Source organism: Sinohyriopsis cumingii, chromosome 6 (genome assembly GCF_028554795.1).
Source record: "Sinohyriopsis cumingii isolate HCF-2022 chromosome 6, ASM2855479v2, whole genome shotgun sequence".
Taxonomy (NCBI): Eukaryota; Metazoa; Mollusca; class Bivalvia; order Unionida; family Unionidae; genus Sinohyriopsis; species Sinohyriopsis cumingii.
This window is the reverse complement of record NC_142966.1, coordinates 38,971,019-38,988,139: the sequence shown is the minus strand read 5'-3', so window position 1 is coordinate 38,988,139 and position 17,121 is coordinate 38,971,019. Positions and strand designations below refer to the sequence as shown.

The 17,121-nt window shown below is 34.8% G+C and overlaps 1 protein-coding gene across 1 annotated transcript in view; it reads right to left on the bottom strand.

Annotated features, from left to right (window-relative positions):
• The window catches only part of LOC149796745 (dolichyl pyrophosphate Glc1Man9GlcNAc2 alpha-1,3-glucosyltransferase-like), a 61,903-nt gene extending 45,170 nt beyond the window's left edge, over positions 1–16,733 (bottom strand). The window contains exons 1-2 of the mRNA XM_089960638.1: positions 16,690–16,733; positions 7,278–7,313 (exon numbers count right to left, since the gene is read on the bottom strand). Of these exons, the coding sequence (XP_089816764.1) occupies positions 7,278–7,313; positions 16,690–16,733 (80 nt within the window). The remainder of the gene's footprint in view (positions 1–7,277; positions 7,314–16,689) is intronic.
• Positions 16,734–17,121: the final 388 nt, after the last annotated feature.

Sequence of the window (17,121 nt, the reverse complement as noted above, 5' to 3'; positions counted from 1 at the left end):
CAGATGCTATTATTCTAACATGAACAAGTACTTGAAGCTAGTTATCAACTGGGAGGTCAAGACAGTCTGAAATGAATGATTATGTCTAAAGCCTGACTGGTTAGAGCCTAATAGTGTGTGTTTGGTTAAATATGACATGAATGATTCTGTCTAAAGCCTGACTGGTTAGAGCCTAATAGGGTGTGTTTGGTTAAATATGACATGAATGATTCTGTCTAAAGCCTGACTGGTTAGAGCCTAATAGTGTGTGTTTGGTTAAATATGACATGAATGATTCTGTCTAAAGCCTGACTGGTTAGAGCCTAATAGGGTGTGTTTGGTTAAATATGACATGAATGATTCTGTCTAAAGCCTGACTGGTTAGAGCCTAATAGGGTGTGTTTGGTTAAATATGACATGAATGATTCTGTCTAAAGCCTGACTGGTTAGAGCCTAATAGGGTGTGTTTGGTTAAATATGACATGAATGATTCTGTCTAAAGCCTGACTGGTTAGAGCCTAATAGGGTGTGTTTGGTTAAATATGACATGAATGATTCTGTCTAAAGCCTGACTGGTTAGAGCATAATAGGATGTGTTTGGTTAAATATGACATGAATGATTCTGTCTAAAGCCTGACTGGTTAGAACCTAATAGGGTGTGTTTGGTTAAATATGACATGAATGATTCTGTCTAAAGCCTGACTGGTTAGAGCCTAATAGGGTGTGTTTGGTTAAATATGACATGAAGGAATCATTGACATATTCTGACAAATCTGGGAGTATCCAAATTGGTCAGTAGTTATCTCATCTTCATATGAACCTGATTTGTAAATAGGATTTACTTGTGCAGTTTTACATATTTTGGGGACATATGATGTTACAATACTTAAAGTGATTATGAATGTTATGGCTTCTGAAATAACTGAGGCAGATGTTTTCATGAGTCATGGACCAATCTAAACAAGTCATGTAGCTTTTTGTTGTTGTTGTTGTTGTTGGGTTTAACGCCATTTTTCAGCATGCGATTGGCTATACATGGCGGCCAGTATTAATGGTGGAGGAAGAACCCAGGAAAACCCGGGAAAGAACCACCGACCCACGAGAAGCTACTGGCAAGCTTTCTCACATACCCACATTAGACGAATCCGAGACTCGAACCCACGCAGACAGCGGGTCATGTAGCTAACATGCAGTCTTTACAAGTAATGTAGCTAACATTGGTCATGCAGTCTTTACAAGTCCTGTTGTTGTTGTAGGGTTTAACGCCATATTTCAGCACATGATAGGCTATACATGGCGACCAGTAATAATGGTGGAGGAAGAACCCGGGAAATCCCTGGAAAGAACCACTGACCCACAAGAAGTTACTGGCAAGCTTTCTCACATACCCATATTGTCCAAATCTGAGACTTGAGCCCACGCTGACAGAGGTGAGATGGCAGTGATCCATAGCGGAGAGCACTTTAGACCACTCGGCCACTCAGGGCCCCCTTTACAAGTCCTGTAGCTAACACTGGTCATGTATTGAAACAAGACATGTAGGTAACATTGGTCATGCATTGAAACAAGTCATGTGGCTAACATTGGTCACGCATTGAGTGTGTGTGTGTGTGTGATTTGGATTTTTAATGTAGCTTTAAAATAAATTTAGTCATATCGCTAAAAACATTATCTTTTGCTCTAACAAAATGCATGTGCATCTCTGTAAGTCTTTGGTATGACTCGGCTGAGGATCAAACCCACAACCTCCCGCATCCGAGGCAGATGCTCTAACCACTAGGCCACTGGAGCAGTGGTCATGCATTGAAATAAGCATGTAGCTAACACTGGTCATGCATTCTTTACAACAAATTAAAAAACTGAAGCTATGTAGCGAATAATGCTTTCTCTGTTACAGGAACAGTATCCAAAGAAGGTTAACAATAGTATCCAAACAAGGTTAACAAAAGTATCCAAACATGGTTAACAACAGTATCCAAACATGGTGAACACTAGTATCCAGAGTTAACAATATTATCCAAACATGGTTAACAATAGTATCAAAACATGGTTAGCAATAGTATCAAAACATGATTAGCAATAGTATCAAAACATGGTTAACAAGTGGCATAAAGTTACATTAAAATTATATACATTCAAGACAAATCTGTGTTTCAATAAATAAAGATTTATGGCCAAAGAGCTTTGAGGAATTGGATGAATTCCACAAAATGTGCAAAAACATTGGCAATGAACCACAACTAGCTTCAATTAAAAATTAAGCCAGGTAGAAACCAAACATAGCAGTGTATGCAAATCTGGATGAAGCAACTGCCAGTTAGAAACCATCTCAAACACTCTACTGAAATCAATATAAAGCAACTGTCAGTTACAAACAATCCAAAGCATTCTATGCAAATCCGTATGAAGCAACACCAGTTAGAATCCATCCCTAGCAATCTATGCAAATCCGTATAAAGCAAACACCAGTTAGAATCCATCCCTAGCAATCTATGCAAATCATTATGAAGCAAACACCAGTTAGAATCCATCCCTAGCAATCTATGCAAATCTGTATGAAGCAAACGCCAGTTAGAATCCATCCCTAGCAATTTATGCAGATCCGTATGAAGCAAACACCAGTTAGAATCCATCCTTAGCAATCTATGCAAATCATTATGAAGCAACTACCAGTTATAATCTTGTATGATACATTTCATTGCAGAGGAAGGTTTTTCTCCCATGTCAGTGATAAGATTGGTATGGGGGAAGTAACAATCAGCAGTCATGAAGCAAAACGCAAAACAATCTTGCTTAACTCAAAATTCCAAAATGCCAAATTTATTCCTTGTTACAACATACAAAGGTCATTCGGAATGAAACAGGAAATCACTTACAGAAAGAGAAAAGGTCTTCAATTTTATTTTTATGAAGATTTGGGGACTGTATTTGCCAGACAGGTGATGATGATGAATTTGATACCAGGTGTTTAAACTTAGACATTTATTTTACTAATAACAATCCTTTTGATGCTTACTGGAAACGATATCTTTGTCACAAAATTAAAAATTACATTTATGTGCCATTCTACAGTAACTAACCTTGGATAAATAACAATAATGAATCAACGAACAACAAACTCAAATCAGCAGTTAATTGGAAAAAGTCTGAATTCCCAGAACTAATAGATGATATTAAGGAAATTATGAAAAATCAACTTCTACACCTATGTTGTGCCCTTTATGAAAAGGGTGATTTTAAATTACACAGTGCTATGATGTCACATGCTGTTGATGCATCAGAGTGGCATGATATGTCACAGATGGAAAAGAAAAATGAATAAAAAAGTTTTTGGCATCAATACCTAAAGAACCAAGCAGAAACTCCAAATTTGTTGAAGCTATGAATGCAAAGTTCAAATCTGTTAAAACAAGACAACGTGGGGAAAAAAATGGTCCATGAAGATGTAGGGTGGCTGTGAGGACAACAACTGTGCAGCATAAGTAAATATATTTATCATCAAACGCAGTACTTCTCAAATTTGGAACTGGATTAAACCGTCCCAATTTTTCTCCAAATAATTTTTGATTCACCTCAAGTGGCCAGGCTCAGTGTTAGTTTCATTACAACTGCACAAGTATTATACTTATATGTTTGTGGGATCTATGCTATTTTAATTCACAGGGTATAATGTTCATTGTTTATTTTTATAATTTTTTCCACTGATTAAATATGTTGTACATTTTTTCCAACTTATTTAACTTTATTTCCTCTATTTTCATCATGAAACTAGCTTTAAAAAAAACAATGGCAAGACAAATCATGTCATTAATTGACTATGACTAAAAAAAAAAGAAACAATTACTTGTTAAACATAGTTAAAGTTTGAAACTGCTGGTATTTATTTGCTTATCTTCTATATATGATTCCTTTTTATTTGATTTTACTTTTCTATATGTATTATGACTGCATGTTCAGGGGATGTAGCTATATTTATTTTCTTTTATAGATTATTTTCATATGTTCACAAATATATTATACAAATATGTTATTTTATATCGGCCTAATTATACCAACTTGTAGTATGCATAAGAGGTGCACATCCATTTACCATTTGGGAATGCACAGTTCTTGCATGTAATAAATCTGGTTATTCAAAATGAAATTTTATCTAATCTATTTAAAATTAATCATTGACAAAATTAGTGTGTAAGGAAAAAGACAAAGAAGTTTTTTCACTTCTTTTATTTTGTCTATTACAATACATAAACAAAAAGACAAACAAGTCTTTTCACTTCTGTTATTTTGTCTATTAAAATACATAAACAAAAAGACAAGTCTTTTCACTTCTGTTATTTTGTCTATTACAATACATAAACAAAAAGACAAGTGAAACTCTTGATTTTTAATTTATTAAACATCAAAATAAGCTCTGCTCAAACCTCCACTTGGTACCAGCTGGAAACAACATCAAAATAAGCTCTGGTCAAACCTCCACTTGGTACCAGCTGGAAACAACATCAAAATAAGCTCTGGTCAACCCTCCACTTGGTACCAGCTGGAAACAACATCAAAATAAGCTCTGGTCAAACCTCCACTTGGTACCAGCTGGAAACAACATCAAAATAAGCTCTGGTCAAACCTTCACTTGTTACCAGCTGGAAACAACATCAAAATAAGCTCTGGTCAATCCTCCACTTGGTACCAGCTGGAAACAACATCAAAATAAGCCCTGGTCAAACCTCCACTTGGTACCAGCTGGAAACAACATCAAAATAAGCTCTGGTCAAACCTCCACTTGGTACCAGCTGGAAACAACATCAAAATAAGCCCTGGTCAAACCTCCACTTGGTACCAGCTGGAAACAACATCAAAATAAGCTCTGGTCAAACCTCCACTTGGTACCAGCTGGAAACAACATCAAAATAAGCTCTGGTCAAACCTCCACTTGGTACCAGCTGGAAACAACATCAAAATAAGCCCTGGTCAAACCTCCACTTCGTACCAGCTGGAAACATCAATGCATGGTAGCTAACGTGACAGAGCAATTTTGTGTCTTTGATTAATAAGATTTTGTGTCTTTGGTTAGTCTAGGTATTTAACTTTCATGAAATTTTTTTCAAATAAATGATACCAAAGAAAATACACAATTTGGATATAACTGGAGTATATTCGTGCAAACACAAATACATACAAATATACCTTTATGATACACAATATAAACAAGGAACTTTGTTTTTGAAGTATCACACAACGGTGAAAAAAGAAGAAATTCTGAACAATGAAATCTGTCCTGTCAATATACACAACTGAAAAACAAATTTTTGTACATATAAATTACACAAAAAGAGTGTGTTAAAAAAATAACTGAAAAAAAATAACTGAACAATATGCTATTCTGTGCAAAGACAATTTTAACCATTTCCTGTAAACTTATCTCCATTTCTGCTACTTTGTATGATGTATAATACCTAAAACAACACAATTTGTATATTACATGTATCAAATGTACATTTGGATGGATTTGGTAGTGGATCTGGGTGTTTCATATAACCCATTGTGTACCCCCAGAATTCATCAAAATTGTCCTACCCTAGTTCTACAATGTAAGACATAGCACATGTTCTTTTTGTTTTAGTGCTATGTCTTACTATCCAAATAACGGCCTTGTATAGCCTGTTCTGATGTCGGTTGACATCGGAATAAGTAGTCAAAGTTTCAGGAATGTCTCACACACTTGGCTGTCTATATCAAGTCTTCCACTAATTTATGTGTAATTAATATACTTACTGTGCTGTCTTTATCCTGGTGGAATGAAAATATGACACAAGCAAATGGAATAATTTTCATGTTCTGTTGACATACATTTGAATTTGTTGCAATGCGACGGTAGTCAAGGTATTCCGAAGTATGTTTAAGTAGAGGTTCATGTGGGCGATATGTTTCTTGAACGAAATGAAACATTGCTTTCAGTTTCAATAGCCATAATATATTTTTATTCATTTCATTAAAGAATAATATTTCAATTAACCCGATTTTGGCATTCCCAGCTTTCATTGCTTTCCAACCAATTGAAATGTAGGACAACAAAACTTGAAAGCAGGTCCATTTCTTTTGCGAGAATTTGAATTTATTAGAGAAAAGACATCAGGGTAAGTAAAGTCTGACAAAAACATTATAACTTTACTTTGTAGAAAAGCATCGTTATTGGTTGCCAGTTTTGTGTGATATTTCTGAAATTTTGACGTTCATTACACTGTTAGTCGACATCAAAACACGCTACACAGTGCTGCTATTTAGGCCGTAAGACCCATCACCCCCCAGAACAAACATATCGGGTGATGTGTCTTATGTTGTAGGACTAGTCCTACCCTGAGCACAGCCCTGGGTGTTGCGCTTTATGTCAAAATGAATTATGTTTAAATGATTCATGCACAGAGGTCTCGCAAGGGTTTTAAAACTAGGAGTCCCACCATCAAAAGTTGCAGTCCCTTCTTTCCTACAGAATCAACACAGACGTGAGTCCATCTATTTTTAGATGCAGAGGTTTTCATAATGTAATCACTCACTTTAATATAGCTTCACTACAACAGTCCAATTGACAGGATTGCAAATTTATGGTTTATTTATTTGTCTACATCCTTGTAGTAATTTTAGGCAATGGATAAATAGTATCTGACTTGCTGTTTTTTTCCCCATATTTTTGCAAATATGTATCAAGTCGGAAAACAGCTAAGACCTTAAAGCGCATCTCGGGAATTCCACAACATAGCATTGTCCCATACATTTCTGACCTACATAATTTGCATTTTAAAGTTAAATCTTTAATAAAATAATACCTTGGCTTTGCTTTCAATGATTGGTATATTTTTCTGAAAATATTTGCCTGATGATTTATGAAAACAGACAATCTAATAAACTGGTACATCCCAGACTTAGCGAAGTCTGACATTATTTCCCGTTAGGCCTACTGGATCACTTAAAGTTTCAAACTAATTTTATGACGAATCAGTGTACAAGAGGCAGTTAATATATATCCATATCACCGATTCTGATCTTAAAACACATGTTTGTATGTTTTATCATCAAAGGATATCATGCAGGAAATTGATAGTTGCTACCTTACTCGGAAAAGCTTTATGGTCAATCAGCTATCAAAACATATGCTTGTGAATGGGTAAGAGTTTGTTTGTCAATGTAATTGATATCAAAACTAGGCCTAGCTAATGATGTCTTGATGAATACATTTCGTTACAACACTAGAACTAACCGGGCTAAGGTGAGGGGCATTTAAACAAAAGTATGGTCAGTCAATGTACCTCTTAAATAGCTCTTGTTCATCCAACAGAGTGATACTGAATTTTGTCAATCCAAGTAAGGACTTATTCCAAACACTAAGCTAGGCATCACACACTTTCTTACACTTAGCTACTGTCCTATCCAAACTGTCAATTCTAACAGCTTTAGCACTCTTCTGAATCTCGTTACAATCTTCATAAGTTTGCTGTTTAACCCCAAAATATGTATCCAAATTTATGAACGACATTTTGTCTATGTCTCAACATGTCTTGATTCTGAGGTCACATGCACTACTTATTCCGATACATTCAGAAATAAACACAATAACGAAAGCTAAAGTTATTTATTTGATGTACTTTTATAAATGACCGCATGTACATCTCTGGGTCTTTCTGACTCTGGATTCAATCACTGTATATACAAGTACATTTTCCCCCCGGCTGCCAGTCAAAGCCTTTGAACTTGCCACCCAGCTATTACATGTTCTTTTTGATGTACTCTTATAATGGCAACATGTATGTACATCAAGGGGTCTTTCAGTCACTGAATTCTGTCATTGTAAATATCAGTACAGCTAACTGATCAACACATTTTCCCACAAAGCAGGTGGCTGAAGCAGGACTGGCAAGTCTTTGAAGTTTGCCACACTCCTATTACACCAACTCAGTGATTTTCTGCATCCCAGACCAAAAATTGGTGTCCAAATACGTGTAATTAAGCATTTCCAAGAGCTCTGATACACCAAACGAATTCAGTCATTTTAGGGTAATCTGGTCATATTCTGACCACTGAGTTCGCTGACATGAGATCGACAACTTCATTACAGAAGCAGACTACTGTGTACCTAACATGATATAGGAAGCAGTCAATCTGGCTTCTTGCAACAAGTTTCACTATTGAAAAAGCATATAATTTGAGTTCTTACTGAAAAGTGATTGTATTATGACTATATACGCAGGGTGTAAATCTGACCGTGTTGTGGCTTCTTCTGACCTCTGATGTATGTAATTCCGACCACCATAAATTGACTGTACATATACAAGTTTCATCTATAAAATACAAAGATTTTGTTTATCTTGACAGATTTAAAAGCTTTAAATTGTTTGTATTTGTTACAGATAGAGAAATAGCAGATAAAAAGTGATATTGTTATATAGATAGTTGTGGATATTGTTATAGAGATAATTGTGGAGAGAAGTAACATTTTTATTTAGATTTCTACCTTTAATTTTTTTATTTATTGTTCTTAATTATATATTTATTGGGGTTTTTTTTCTTCAAAGTTCAATACAAACTAATTATAATTCTACATTTTCTTTAAGCTTGTGTTCTTGGTCAGAATTGCCCTCTTATGATAAAGAACCTGAGATAAATCCGACCACTATACAGAACATTGCATACTATTGCTATTTATCATAAAACTGGTGCAATTTTTTTTACACTTTTAGCGAGACAAAGCATTATTTTAAAGCTACAATAACATAATTATTATGTTAATGAAAGCTATAAAAATCTTGGATGATTGATGCTCCACTTGGGTCCTGAATATTTTTTTACGAATGCCATTTCTTAACTCGCGCGGATGAGAGAATACTGAGGCGATTACGTCATTTTGTCACATGATGCCCTCGTCCCTTTGAAACGTCTTTACTAATTTGCATACGCATATGCACAAATAAAATCAAAGAACACAGCAAATAATTTGCATATCTTTGCTGTAAACAGCAGGACGTACATCCACTATCGGCTTTACCCTATTGGTCAGAATATGACCACGTTACCCTAGTTACACTTCGGGACACTGACGTTAAAATGCAGTGAGAAACTGAAGCGGATATCATTTGCGATGCGGTGTGGAAATTGCAATGGACTATAGAAGAGATACAGTAATAATTGGCACGAAAATAGGTAACTGTCGTCTTTCTCATACTGAGAAAGCTTAACTCGCGTGCAGATTAACATCAAATAAGGAATATAATATAAAATTGATTTTCTTATCATTAACGGTTTGTATCTTACTAAGATTTTAGAAGCAACAATTTAAAGCAAGATACTACGGCTGCAATCACTAAAAATTCCGCCATTCTGTCACTTTTACTCTAGGTTATAGTAGTGCTTATAAAAATACATAAAGTCAAAGGTCTTTGACAACTAAGATCGGGAACATAATAAAAAGTAGGAAGACTAATGCGTACGTGCAAACTGGGACAAAAATTACACTAAGACATGTCTCGTCTTCTTTGCCTCAAACATGTCCGTCATACCCGTGAGGTTTCTGTGCTTTTGACGCATTACCTTACAATTCCTGATCTGCACACCACAATGTGTCTTTATTTTTTTAATTATTTTTTTAATTTTTTATTTTTTTATTTATTACAAAGATTTGCAATCTGATATAATTGTTTTAATTTTAATACCTTTTAACCAACTTTAAAAAGAAACAACTCAGATTTAGGGATAATTTTTATAACATTTTTCATGTTGTAGATTTATTTTTCAAGCCAAATATTTTGAAGAAAAAATATTCTAGGCTGTACAGAAGCAACATTGTTTTATTTATGCAATTTAAAGTGACTTTAATTTTTTATTTTGGTGAGAATGAGAAACAAAAATATAACCCTCTATCTGGGCATTACATCTCACATTTGAAAATTTTCTCACACATGTAATAAAGATAATAGCTCCAGGGAATTCATATCGCGCTGTTCTTTCGTCATAATGGGAATGGGTACCCGCACATAGGGGCAAGGGGGCACATGCAGGGCCAACCTTAGGCCGATTTGACCGATTTTGCTCAATCGGTCCCCTCGTTCACAGGGGCCGGCGCGTCAGTAATTGCTAAAAAAAATATATATATAAATAGAGAGAAAGTAATTTTTAAGCGATGTCAAAAAATATTATGTTCAGTATCATGTAAAGCCTGTTTAATTCTAAATGCCGTGCTCACATGGGACCCAGCGAGTAAATCCAGGGGACCCCACCAAAATGATCCAAATCGGGCCCCGCGTTTGCTGAGGCCGTTACTGGGCATGTCACTTTTGGGGTCAATGGGAAGTGAACATTGAAAAATTTAAAGTACCAACATGTATGCGATCAAACATTTTATAGAGACAAACGGTCAACTATTTACAGGAACAAAAGGTGGAAAACTTATGGGGTCAGGAGATAAGGTAATGTTAAAATTTAGGAACCCCTCCCTTTACTTTCAAGCAGCTGCTTTTTGATTACATGCCAACATACATCTCCACTGTACAGAAAACCGCTTTGATTGCTATACAAAAACACACACTTACTATCTCACGAATACTTATAAATATACTAACGCACACGAAGAGGCAGGATGTAAAAGAAAGGAAATACATTATAAACATACTCACGCAAAGTTACTATACTAACAAACTAACGCAGGAGTGTTCATTGACACACTCAATACCTACATAAATACAAACATACTGTAACTTTTATGTTAGCACACACACACACACACACACACACACACACACACTTGTTTCTCAAATGATTGGTATAACTGTTTTCTAGAGATATGGATGGTCCTGACAAGTGCCATTTCTTCCACTAATCTCACTCAGCAGTGGCCGCACATTCCTGGTCTGGCACCGCAGATTGCACAGGTTTGCCCCAGTTTTTTTTTAAATTTCTCTTCCAAGATGCTTTGGTGGAGATTACAAGAGTGACAGATAGCTCCGGTGACCTAAATGGTTAGAGCGTCCGCTTCGAATGCGGCAGATCGCTGGTTCGAACCACGGCCGAGTCATATCAAAGACTTATAAAGAGTGTGGTACTAGCAGCGGCCTCGCTTCGCGCTCGACATTAAAAGTTTAGTGTTAGGACTGGTCGGACTGGTCAGCCTGGTGTTAGAATAATGTGACTGGATGGGACATGATGCCACATTTGTGACTGAAAATTAGTTAAAGCTACGTTAAAAATCAAAGTCAAACACTGTTATATATATATATATATATATATATATATATATATATATATATATATATATATATATATATATATATATATATATATATATATATAACTTCTGGTATGTGAATTTATTTGATTTCCGTAATTTTTATTAATGGTCGTACACTGTATCGAATGTCTTTTGTTAATAATTGTTTGCGTAATTTGGCTCTGTTGAAAACAAAACTTACATAGGATCGATTAGTAGATGTTTACGTACGTGTTGACAATTAGTAATAAGAATCGTAATAATAAGACCTAAAATGGCGCATTTGGCGTAGTTTCTCAGTGACTGAAGGGATATGGAAAATTTCAAGTCATGTATATATACGTAATTTGTCGTAAATCAATAGTGTATGTTGTCACATGGAGTCTATTGCGACCTACCGTAGCTATATATAAGGGGAAAATTAAACATTCATTGTAATTCTATAGTCTCGTGTTAAAATTTTGGGTTTAATGGGTCATGTGCAATTCTAAAATCACAGGTTACAACCATGGTGTTAATCTAAAGTTCCGTGTTAAAGTGACCTTCCGAAAGGATTTTAGCAAATTCCACTGACGGAGCAAAGGAAAGTTCAGCATTCGTGATTCCAGACGGACTTTATCAATATAAAGTGATGTCGTTTGGGATGAAACGTTCTCTCTTCAAATTAGTGAACATGGTTACCTCTGGTCTAGATAATAGTGATGCTTGCATCGATAATGTCATCATCTACATTAGAGACAATTCGGAAATTCTTTGATAGACTCACTGATGCAAATTTGACAATTAATGTATCTAAAAGTGAGTTTTGCCGTGTTTGTGGAACATTTCCAGCAGTGGCGTCACGCGGTGGGTGCGGACCGCACCGGGTAACACCATCAGAGGGAGTGACACAAAAATGACTGTCTATAATATATTTGAATTTTTGTGCAGGAAGGAGGTCTATGGGGTTGACACCGTAAGTTACCGCACTGGTTGACACCAACCTTAGTGACGCCACTAATTTCTATGACATATCGTGGGACATGGACAAGTTAAACCTATAGTTGCTACGGTCATGACTATCTCTGAATTTTCTGTGCCAACCAGTAAAAAGCAACTGATTAGATTTTTCGGTATGACTGGATACTATGGGAAATTTAGTTCCAATTTTTCCATAATTGCTGAAATTCCTGACAAATTTGTTGAGCAATAAAACAAGCTTAATTTCATTACTCTGAAAAAAATGTAAGGAGGCTTTTGATAAGCTAATGGCACTACTTAAGCGTTCTTACATTTCCAAATTTCAGTCAATTATTTAAAATGTCTGTTGATGCAAGTGATGTTGGGGGTTGGTGCAGTATTAATTCAAGAAGACAAAAACGATGTAGATGATCCAGTGGGCTCTTTTTCTAAGAAATTAAATAAGCATCAGAGAAATTATTCTACAATCGAGTAGGGATGTTTGGCTTTGGTATTGTCAATACAACACTTTCAAGTCTATATTAATTCAGATCCTTCTCCAGTTATTGTGTTTAGTGATCACAATCCCCTTTTTTTCATTGGCAAGATGAAAAACAAAATCAGAGATTATTAAGGTCGAGTTTGATGTTGCAGGAATACAATAATGTTATCAGGCCCGTTAAGGGAAAAGACAATTTAATAGCAGATGGACTTTCGCCTGTATATTTAATTTGCTTATTCTGTTAGTTTCTTAATTTTCTCTTTCATTGTATGCTATTGCAATGTAACAGTGTATATCGGACTGGACCTTGTCCAAAACTGAATTCATTTCTGTTTGACCCGAATGGATTTGTTATAAAAAAAATTCTGTGTAAACAAGTAAAACATAGCTAAATTATTCTCTGTATGTATGGGATTAAACTCAGTATCATTATTAATGTAAGTAAATATGTTTATTTGGGTCTTGGTCTAGATTTTTGAATTTCCCGAGTGTATTTTACATAATCCTGGTTATGGTTTTCATTTTGTAAACATTAGGATCATTCTAGAAGGTTATTTTCCATTAGATAATGACTTTTTAGAAAATGCTAATTGTGATCTAAGGTCAAATAGAGAACTATATAATTTTGTAATGTAGAGGATTTTTAGTCGTGTTTTAAGATCTTGCACTTTTAAATTGTATTTTATGTTGTGTCCAGTATTTCATTTTTGGGCTGGACATTTTATTTCTTCAAATTATTGAGTTCAATTGATTGTTTTGTCTTGAAATACACAAGTGCTGTGATAAAATTGTTGCATTTAGACATTCACTGGGATTTATAGTGAATTCAAACCAGGAATTATATTAGTGTGAGTCAGCAAAAGACTCTTGACACATCAACACTTTATAAGCTACCACAGACACATAATCGCCCTCAGTTTTTATATTATTTCTGGATTTCTACTAAATTTTATTCAGGACTTTAAATTCTTAGGACTTGTGTATGTAATTTTTGGATTGTTTTGAAATTTAGTTCTCACTTCCATTTGTTCTTTTTTCGCATTTTCACTTTGTATTCTAGAGAAATAAGTTATTTGTTGAATTTTACAAAGCTTGTTGCCTTTCACTCTTTTGTGTTACTTATTTTAAGTACATATACATAAAATAATATGCAAATAATACTCTCATACCGGTGAGAGAATTTTTAAATTCTCTATTAATTTTTTTATATATGCATCGTGATATACTGGGTCAGTCACGAGAATGTAACCGTAATATATTCTTTGAAATAATAGCGTTGGACTTTAGAAACTTTCCTTGATTTTGGTTGTACCAATGTTTTAGGTCTTATATTATTCAAAAAGATGATACTTATGTGAGAAATTATACTTGAAAATCTTTCTTAGACCAACTAACATGAATTTAGATATTGTACTCTAAATTTAGATAAACAGATCAGTTTCAGGCGCGTAGCTAGACCTTTTGTCATGTCAAAAGTTTCGTACGCAACTTCGTATCTGCGTATTTGCAGCCACGAGCCTGGCTTTCATCTGAACATTCCACAATAATATACTATAATGATATGGAGGGGTAATACCGCCATAATTATATGCATGTATTTTCTGTTCTTCCTTGATGCATTATTGTAAATGGCTGCTTGCAAGTGCTACGCTCATAATCATATCCATGTGTATTGTATTCTTTATTGATGCAAACTGTACGTGGCAGATTGCAAGTGCTACTTTCCGTCTGCATTATTGTAAATGGCTGCTGGCAAGTGCTACATACTTAATTCTAGTCATGCTTGTAAGTGCTTAGGTCTACTTTCCTTCTAAGTCATTGTTTTTTACAGTTTGACATCTACTGAATTGATTCCGTAGTTTTTCGTATGGCAAATGCTATTTTAGTTATTAGAAGCTTTTGTATTCTATTTATAAACTTGCCGTATTACAATTACATCATTTCAGGTGCTGCTTCATACAGATTTGGCCTTGCAACAGTGTAAATACTAAGTTTTATCAGCATCGTCTTTGGTGTCCAACTCGTGTCGCCATCTGTTGTCATAATGGGATACTGTATTATTAGCATGGCATTAGGACAACAAACGGCGCTCTAAATTTCTGAAGTTTTACCTTAAACAAAAATAGTGAATGCTCCTATGAAATTTAGATTGCTTTATGGCATTCAATTTGCGTTGCAAGCAGCAGATACAGAACTTACCAGATCTACGTTTCGAATAAATATTGTAACTGTTTCATTTCATTTTTTAAGGTGTAAGTTAGTGACGAAATTTTATTCGTTCTCTAAAACCATATGCTTTCTCGAAGATCTAAGTGATTTATACAGCACCTTACGAAAACGAAAAGATACACCACAGCAGGGTGGTCCATCTTCTTTAACCCCAGTATTGCTGCACTTTAAGTAAATTACTTTCACCTGTAAATAAATCTACTTCTTTGTGATATCTCTCATTACTTTGGAAACATTAGCTATTTTAGAAAAGTACGGATCAGAAATGGCAATGACATATTCCCATGTACTCTTTAACGTTTTCATCAGACGACCCCTGGTCATAAAGATCGTACAGTACGTCACCCATTTTGACGCACCTCACAGACACATATCTTTTCCTGTGATACTATTATACATAAGCTCCGATGAAAATAATATATTTTAGAACAACATAAACAGCACATAAAAAAAATGTTTAGAGGTAAAATAACATTAAAAAATTGAGCATTCCTAAAGGTTTTCTTCTTCTTATCATCGTCTTCATTGTGGAACATATTTTGTCTCAAAGCCGAAATAATCAAATTTTGGAAAATCATGTTCATATCATGATAACAATGTTTTTTTTTTTATTATACGTATGATTAGAAGTATTAGATTTAGTGTACGATGTTATTCCAATACTTAATTTGCATTGTTAATGTACAGAACCTTAACCTTTGAATGTAGTATTTTTAAACTTTAAAACTTGTTTGCATCCTTTAAAAACTTCTTTCTCTAAAATTGGAAATAATCAGAGACAAAAGACATAATGGTACAGGAGATTTTACTTTTATTATTTGCAATTCTTACCATTATTAAACCAATTAAAATAATAAATTGGTTCAAGAATTTTAAAAATATAAATATAGCACCCTTAGGTTCAAATCATTCCGCGGCTCTTTGTCACATTAAAGATTATTTTTTAAAAACCTTTAAAAGAATTTTTTAATTATTTAGGTAATTACGCACGAGTCCGACTTACTAAGTGTGCCGCACTTTGTCATATAAAAATAGTTTTCTTAGAAATATATATGATCAGAGAGAGAGAGAGAGAGAGAGAGAGAAAGCACTAAAACTTGCATATTTCATTAAATTAATTTATTTTTAACAATGTATCCTGGGTCGATGAGCGTGTTGTGGGAAAGTCTGAGGCTCTTCCTTCAGTAAGTATCAACAAGGGGAAAAACTCTACTGATCTTACTCAATGCGTATACAATGCAGGGTGATAGGCAGAAAAATCAAACTGTTGGATGTGTATCTATTCATGTATAATTTGTTGAAAATATTAAAACATAAAATTTGACCATAGATCAGACTGGACAGATTTGGGGAGGCAGACAAGCGTTAAAATACTGCCAACTCGTGTAGAATAGTTTTTGCTTTAATATTCTTCAAAGAAATAGCCAATGGAAATTTCGTGGACACACACAATAAGGTAAAAAATATTGGTTAGTTGACTTGGTAATAGGTAAGAAATCGACAGTCTACCATTTTTCGGCTAAATGGTTTGTCAAATGGTCAAATGTAGGTACGGGTTACAGATGATTGATGTGCCTTAGGTATCTTCTAATTAGGCTTTCCTACCATTTGACAAGTGTGACAAGATCTACAGTACTTATGAACATCACTTTTAATTTTCGGCCTCGACAGAAGATTCAGGATCTTGCGACAAGTCTCAGTGACACCTTACTGACCAGCTTAAGGAGTTTTATGGACTAGATTATGAATTTCCTGTCTATATGACTTAGGAACAGCAATTTGATTGCTCACTGACCAATCATCACCATCAGGTACATCAGGTGGTCTCCATTTTTTCATAATGACCCCATTTTTCACAGAGTAACAAACTGGTACTTGTGTGGATTCGATTTCTGAAACCTAGCCTTGTGTCTTCTCTGAGGAATATCACTTGGAGGCCTATAACTCACATTAAACTGTATTGCATATTTATAAAGTACATGCTACTTTCTGCTCAGATATCTTACAACTGCAGTCAGAAATTTGCTAGTGGTTTCTATTATTCTGTGAAGAAACTTACTTATGAATTTCTCTCTCTCTCTCTCTCTCTCTCTCTCTCTCTCTCTCTCTCTCTCTCGTGAATAGAAGGAGAAACTACGGCCTTGAGGTACAATTATCTGCAATTTACTCAGACTTTATGAGGTCATCATTGATAATAAATAAAACAAAAAGCAGAATTGCACTGCAT